Source organism: Medicago truncatula, chromosome 3 (genome assembly GCF_003473485.1).
Source record: "Medicago truncatula cultivar Jemalong A17 chromosome 3, MtrunA17r5.0-ANR, whole genome shotgun sequence".
NCBI classification, from domain to species: domain Eukaryota; kingdom Viridiplantae; phylum Streptophyta; class Magnoliopsida; order Fabales; family Fabaceae; genus Medicago; species Medicago truncatula.
In genome coordinates this window covers 29701876-29709788 of record NC_053044.1, presented here as the reverse complement: position 1 = coordinate 29709788, position 7913 = coordinate 29701876, and the positions used below count along the sequence as shown (strand labels likewise).

At 31.5% G+C, this 7913-nt stretch overlaps 1 protein-coding gene across 1 annotated transcript; it reads right to left on the bottom strand.

Annotated features, from left to right (window-relative positions):
• Positions 1 to 224: 224 nt before the first annotated feature.
• Positions 225 to 3562, bottom strand: LOC25490967 (isoleucine N-monooxygenase 1). Its single transcript, XM_013604880.3, has 2 exons — positions 2574 to 3562; positions 225 to 1187 (listed from the first exon to the last, which is right to left on the bottom strand). Exons 1-2 carry the CDS (start codon positions 3534 to 3536, stop codon positions 555 to 557), a joined length of 1596 nt encoding a protein of 531 aa, XP_013460334.1. The 5' UTR covers positions 3537 to 3562; the 3' UTR covers positions 225 to 554.
• Positions 3563 to 7913: the final 4351 nt, after the last annotated feature.

Genomic DNA, 7913 nt, shown 5'->3' with positions numbered 1-7913 from the left:
TTTTAATCCTTGTAAAATTTTCCATCCTCATTTGTAATCCCAATAAAAAGATTCAGTCAGCATTGCCACTGCCTCAAAAGCCAAAGAAAAATATCCTAAGAACTTAAAAAATGTGGTTTTATTTTGTAGAAACTAAAAATAAATTTCTTAATATATATAAAGACTATTACTTAATTAACCCTTAATTTTATTGCAAAGTCTAAACCTAAGCACAAAATATACCATGAGTAGAACAGGAAAGTACATGAACTTTATATACAAGCAAATGGGTACAAGACAGACCACCAAATCCCTAAAGAGACTCAAGTCTTCTTATTTAAATAACTTCTATTGTGAGAACATATATAATTGTCAAATGAGGTAGAAAATAACCTATATGGCATTGTTATATCATAAGTGAAATAAATGCATTATTTTTTTTAGAAGCTAAATTAGCCCATCCAAATTGGCACCGAGAAGAATCGAACTTGAAACATTGAGAAGGAGCACACTCTCAGGTCCCAAGTCAATATCACCAGACCAATTCAAACGGGTTAACAAATGCTTTCATATTTTCACTTAGTTGAAAAGTTATACAATTCTGTTGGTAATCTTGGTTTTGCAACAACCACCAATGGCTCAGCAAGAAACATATCATCTTTAGACTTTTCAAGACTGATGCTTGATGTAGTGGGAGGTATACTCCAAGTGAAGCCATGGAGCAACCTAGCCAATAGTAAAACAGTCATTGTGGTGCCAAGCTTGACACCAGGACAACTACGCATTCCAGTGCTAAAGGATATGAACTTCAAACCTGGCTCTGTCAAAACTATATTGGACTCACCATTCTTGAAATGGCGTTCTGGTTTGAACTTATGTGGTTCATCCCAAAGTAATGGATTTCTCCCACTTCTTTTAATCAATACATGGCTACCCTTTGGTATAAAGTAGTTTCCAACCACTGTGTCATTAAGAGAGACATGAGGAATATTGAAAGGAGCCATGGGGTAGAGGCGGAGAGCTTCTCTTGCACAAGCCTTCAAGAAGTTGAGATTAGGAATATCTGATTCTTGGACCAATCTATCTTTGCCCACTATTTTGTCCAATTCATTTGTGGCTTGTTGAAATAATTCTGGTTGATTTAACATTTCGGCCAATATCCATTCAACTAGGTTTGATGGATTGTCTATCGTTGCTATCATCAATTCCTACATAAGTTTTATGATGAGTTCAAACGTTCAACGTAAAACTAATGAAAATCAAGATTTATAAATCAAATTTTTAGATCCTTTTTTTTTTTTGAGAAACTTTTTATAATATTCTAATCATCCGCTTAAAAACATTATTCCAAAACTAGCATTTAGACGGGCCCTTCGTGTCCGTCGGTCGGCTCATCTTATTACGCTAATGCTTATAAATTACGAACAATAGTTTTTATGAAATGAGTACCCGTTGGTTGACTTATCTTATTATGCTATTGCGTATAAATTATAAACAAAAGTTTTTATAAAAATTTAATTAAAATTATAGGTATTGATAGTAGATATTTTGCCCTTCATTATTGTAGCTAACTATACTTATATTTTTTCAATGATACCAACAATATTACAAATATAATATTTTTCAAAAAAATATATCAACTATGATATAAATTCTTATCTTTTTTAATGACACCAACAAAATACAATTCTTAATGTCAAATTTGCTTAAAGATATACTTGAATAAGGAAAAGTCAGCCCAAAAGAGTCTCCTTTATTTATATATGGTATAGATACACATTAACTTCACAACCTAGACAAAAAATTAATGCAGGAAATTTTGTATAGAGGAAAACGTGCAACTTTTTTATGGGGATGAAAAACGAAATTTGGCAAGTTTTTAGGTACTAAAATATATTTAACACTTCTTTCTGTCTCTATTTTCTGGGTTGCCTAATATAGACCCAGTTCAACAGTGGACCCTTCTGTTTTCTGTAAATTTTAATAAAATAATATTTTTTTCTCAATTTTTTAATAATAAATATATTTTTTATTAAAAATGTTAAATGTCCACTTTTAGACTATTTTTAAGAAAGGCAAATTTTATGGTACATCCAATAAATTTGGGTGTATCGGTACACCAATTCATTAAATTAATAATAAATTAGTTGTTTTTTTGAAGAAAAATAATTATTTTCTATCATTGAAACTATAATAATTAAATTTTATTTACCAAAAGCTTCGACGAAATAAAATTTAATTTTTACTACTCATAACAATGAATATTGATTATTTTTAATGACAAAATTTAAATTTTTTAATATGATCCTTATAAACAATAAAATGATGTTTTTTTCTTATGATATGACGTTTTCAAAATATAAATATTGACAAATAACTTTTTATTTCATAAAAATGATCGTTAATTTATAAATTTTGTGAAACAAGAGTACCGGTACACTAAAATTTCTGAGTGTACCGTAGAAGTTCCCTTTTAGAAATCCACACACCCTTGTTTTTTCCCTAGAAATTTTACATTTAATAGAATGAATAAGTTCATGTAAAGGTAGGAGAAAAATAAAAAAATAAAAAATAAAGAATAAGTAATGTCTTACAATAAGTTGTGCCTTGATTTCCTTCTTTGTCAATACCGGATTATTATTAACATCTTTAAGTGAGATCAGAACATCTAGCAAGTCTTCTTCAACCGTCTTTGATCCATCATTCCACTGCTTGATTCTCTCTTCAATGATAGAATCGTGATACTTGTTCATTATTTTCATTGCGTTTTTTATTTTGCCCTTGTGACCATCTAAGTCAAGCAGCCTCAAGCATGGCATATAATCAGATGCAGAGAAAGCATAAATATACTTGAGCAATGTAAAAGCAGCATCAACATGCTCAATTTCCTCAAGACCAGGCCCTCCATCCTTCATACCCTTTCCAAAGTACCTTGTATTAAAATACATTTTCCTATACACATTACCGCAATAATGTTGTGAAGCAAGTCTAACACTCACAAGATCACCATTGTTGCATTTGTTGTATACATAAAAGATAAGATTATCGGCTTCTTCGTTCCTTTTGTCTTGAAGCCATCGATATCTTTGTGGAGACAACAAATCGTTAACAATGATTTTCTTCATCTTTTTCCATTGTTCGCCAAAGGGTGCAATAGCAGAGGTCAAGTAGCCACTGGAGATTATACCACTGGCCATGGTTGTTGGTCTTGATGCAAAATCAGCATCATGTTTTCTCAAGATTTCACGAGCAATGGTAGGACATGTTACCGGAATAATATGGACATTTCCTAGACGGATACATGCTATTTCGGTGTTCAAATCTTCCATCACTTTGAATATCCACATAGGTGCAGGATTATTTGCAATCATTTCAGGAAGATTACCAACTATAGGCCATGGTTTGGGACCTGGGGGTAATTTTGCTATTTTGGACTTCACACTCATCAAGTGATATCTTAGGGTTTTAATAATAAAAAAGCCACAAGTTGCAATAAGGAATGAAATCCAAAGGGGATGAAAATATGACCGGAAAAAGGCAAAGGCACTGTAATCCATAGCTTAGAAAATATAATGGATGAAGGTTTAAGGTTTGGTGAGTACACATTCAGAAAATGAGGCTCTATTTATACTAGTTGCTAGCTTATAAACCAAAGTAAACGAATTCACAAAGAAGCATCTTTTTTTTATTTTTTTATTTCTATTAAGAACAAAAGAGGGTTGTTACATTCGAGAGGAATAAAATACTGCATCGGTTAATTATGTTACATCCATTTCTTTTTTTCTTTTCACACAACAACTTGTTTTTATTTCTATATCAGGAAACGGTTGTTGCATGCAAGAGGAATAAAATACTTTTTTGTTGATATAAGAGGAATAAAATACTTTTTTCTGGTCACAAAATTAACTCAATTTATTTATCAAAGTAATCATAATATAGGATGAAATATAATCAAACACTTAACGACTAACATATGACAATGCCGCTCAAACTAGTAAATGAGCTACATTTTTGGTTTGTCTCATAATAAAACGTATCCTATATATAGTTTGGGAAAGATTATATAATAGGTTTATAAGCATGTATTAAAGCTTTAAATTCAATTCCGACCTATGTCTTTATGTACCTGCCATGCCATCCACGACTAGCTTTCAATCTACTTCTATTATCGAGTGTCTATATAACCCAAACACATAAACCAAAGCAGCGGTTGTTTCAACCCCATGCTTCTGAAGTAAAAAATAATGGTCACAAAGATGGGGGTTGAATTGTAACCCTATGAAAGTTTTGGCTGCTCTTCAAAAAGAATTTGATATAAGAAGAGATTGAATGAATGTGCTTGCTTCCAATCTATTAGATAAAAGAGTTAACGGATAGAAAAATGACATAAGAAGTTATACTCGTTCACCCTAATTGGGCTAGTCCAGTCCCCACTAACTACAATATTTTCAATTTGGTGGCTGAGATGAATATGAACTCTTGTTTCTCTTAAGTTCAATTTGATTAGTGACAAGTGAATCTGAACTTACAAATACACTATTGAATATATTCCAAAGATATAACGGAGGCTGGAGTGAATTTGTGGTTGATATCTAATATTTGAGAAGTGAATCTCACATATCTCTCTCTCCCTCTCAACTTCCAAATACACTATTGAATATATTCAAAAGATATAACGGAGGCTTGAGTGAATTTGTGGTTGATATCTAATATTTGAGAAGTGAATCTCACATCTCTCCCTCGCCCCCCCCCCCCCCCCCCCCCCCCTCTCTCTCTATCCACCTCCCTCCCTCCCTCCGCACAATCCAAATTGAAAGGTGGTTTCTGGAATCTAGATTGTTATTTCTTGTTGATTTTTGAATTGAAAAGTATTTTATTGTTGTTTTCCCTTGAATCCTTGATGATTGTTGTTTTTTATTGTTGCTGCTTGCTAGTATTACTAAAGTCAGGGCCGTCTTAACAAATTCATAGGCCCGGTTTTAATTTTATAAGGGATACAAAAAAAATAAAAATCTGGGCCCCAAAAAAATAAATAAGTTATTTAAAAAAAAAATATTAAAAATCACACTTTTGTGGGTCTTGAACACATGACCTTACATTCATCAAAAAGTGGCTACGCCACTAAAGCAAGCTGTACAAATTGAACTAAGTTGCTTTTAATAGATATATAACCATTATTTTCGTGGCTTACATATAAAAAAAAATAAAAAAATTTGAGCTTCGACGGGCTATGGGCCGGCCTGACTAAAGTTGATTTGTTTCATTAAGAAGAATCGGATGTATTGATGCAACAATTTGTGATGTCATCCCAATATGTTGTGCTACTGTGATTTATGAATTTCCCCAAATTTGTTTGTGTGTGATACCATAAACATTTTAGTGTTTGGCTAACTTGCATGATAAATGAAGTATACACAGTCACACAGACGCAACAATACAACATGTTTGTGTCTTGTTTTTTTATTTACTCATTACTTAGGTTTTTGTTCATCGTTAGTTATTGACCTTATTTCGTTGGTGGCCGGGTTTCAACCTCAGACCTTTCCATATATTATGTATTGTCTCTGACAATTAATAAGTTAAGTTCATCAGAACACTCTAGTTATAGTTCTGGCAGTTACTTGCTGCGCTGGTAAGTGCTTGTTCTTCTAACTAACCACACTTTAACATGATTAATCGAATAATTTTTACTAGGGAGAGAAGAAATTTTCACTAGAAAGGGAAAGCATTCAAATAATTTAGAGGAATAAAATAATTAATCGTTTAATTTTTAATTTTTTTATGGATTAATCGTTTAATTATGTTCCCCTTGTATTAACAAGGATAAACCCATGACCCCAAACAAAAATGAATAACTTCCGACCAATGATCATGGTGACATTTATTTCTTCAAAATGAAAGAATTAGTTAATATGCTTATTTTTTATTCATATATCTTACCTTGACCATTTTTTTTAACTAATATATAAACACACATGTTATCTTGTAAGATGTTCAATTTGTCTCAATGAATATTTTTAAAATATTAATTTTTTTATTGTATATAATTAAATATATTAATGGTCAAAGTTGTGTATTAGCATATGTGCAGTGGTTGACTGCGACATGTATTTTGAAATAGATGAAGTATATATAATATGATATCCTTATCAATTGAGCTACGATGTCCCTATTTATTGAACTATGTTCATGGAACGGTTAATATAAGTATTTTATTAATTATAGTGGAGGATCCCTAAAATAAATTATTTTGAAGGAGTCTAATTAATTTATAAGAAAAGGAAAGGTTCATTTCCGAGAAAAAATGGAAAGGATTTTTTTCTACTTAAAAAGGAAAGGATGTTGACGACTAAAATATGGTATTTACGTGACTTATGTTTCTGGTTGCATCATCATACATTGGACATAAAAGGTGGACGTAAATATATGGTTTAAAATGCTGTATGCTTGGGTCACTATACCCTACAATCTATTATAAGAAAGTTTTGGAAACAAATAGGAAAAGAGGGGGGGAGGACTTATAATTTTCCACATGTCAAGGTAAAATAATCCAAACCTGAGGCATATGTGCAGTCCTGTTCTTTATCTACTCCAGTATGGTCAACCAAACCTGAGGCATATGTAGGTGTAATTTAGCAAGTGTAGACATTGTCTATTAGCTTAAGAAATAATTTTTCACTAGTCACTATGAAATCAAGGATAACTCTTATGTTAATAATAAAACCAGTTTGATGAGGAAAAGAAATTACAAATGATACTAAAAAAATGTTTTCCATAAAAAAAAAAAAATGGATTGATAAATGTGTACAGCATGGTGGGTGTAAACTACCAAGGCGGTGAGATATTGGATCTTTTAAGGAAGTGTTTCATGGTAAAAGTAGCTTCACCAAGGTTTTGAAGAACTGTACCACTTTTTCCTGGATTAATAAACTGCTTTTTTCTACATGATTTACTGGTTAAACGTCTCTGGAGGATCATGTTTAGTGATATAAAATATTGTTTATTAACCTTCTTGCGTGTTATCTTATGCATCTTTAACATTTTCTGCATAATTTATCAAGCACGAGCTTTTTTTTTAATATACAAACCCTAATCATGATTTTTTTTTAACAAACAATTTAGACATGTTATGATTCACATCGTTTAGTATAAAATTAGGATAATGCTAGATCAAGAGAAATATTTATCTCAACCATTTTTGGTCCAAACTAATTTGGTATAAAATTAGGATAATGATTCACATCATTTAGTATAAAATTAGGATAATGATTCACATCATTTTGTATAAAATTAGGATATACTTCTAAACATTTCAACATAATTTGGTCCAAACTATCTAACCTTGATTGGGGTTTTCGGAAACTAGTTTAGAGGGATCAAAAGCCTAAAGAATATTTTATAGGGACCGATGGTTTGTTCTTCAACCATTTTGTTTCTTCCTAAGTTCCCTCAGCCTATTTACCTCAGCTATCATATTTTGAGTCTCCGCTGAAAACAAACATATTCATAATAATAAATTCTAGATATAAAGAATGAAAAATGACTCATGTCACCTTCTTGAAGTATTAATTCGTTCTTTTTCTCTTACAACTATTTCGAGTTCTAATAGGTGGTGCTCAATCTGCAACAACCACTGCAGATTTTTATAGACTTCAATTTGTAGACAGAGGAAAGATAACTTATCTTGCATATACAAAAATCTCAAAATCTTCTAAAAGGTCACAATTTTTTGTTTGGATAAATTTGGTGGGGATTTCGATCCCTTGTAGTATGGGATTACACAATTTTTTGAGTCATGTCACTTTCACATTAAGATCAAGATCGAATGGTTCAGATTCCATTTTTTCATTTAAACTCCAAATTTCAAGATGATACATGAGTAGACCGGTCAAGATAGAATAGTTAAAATCATTTCATCGTGTATTTATCTACTA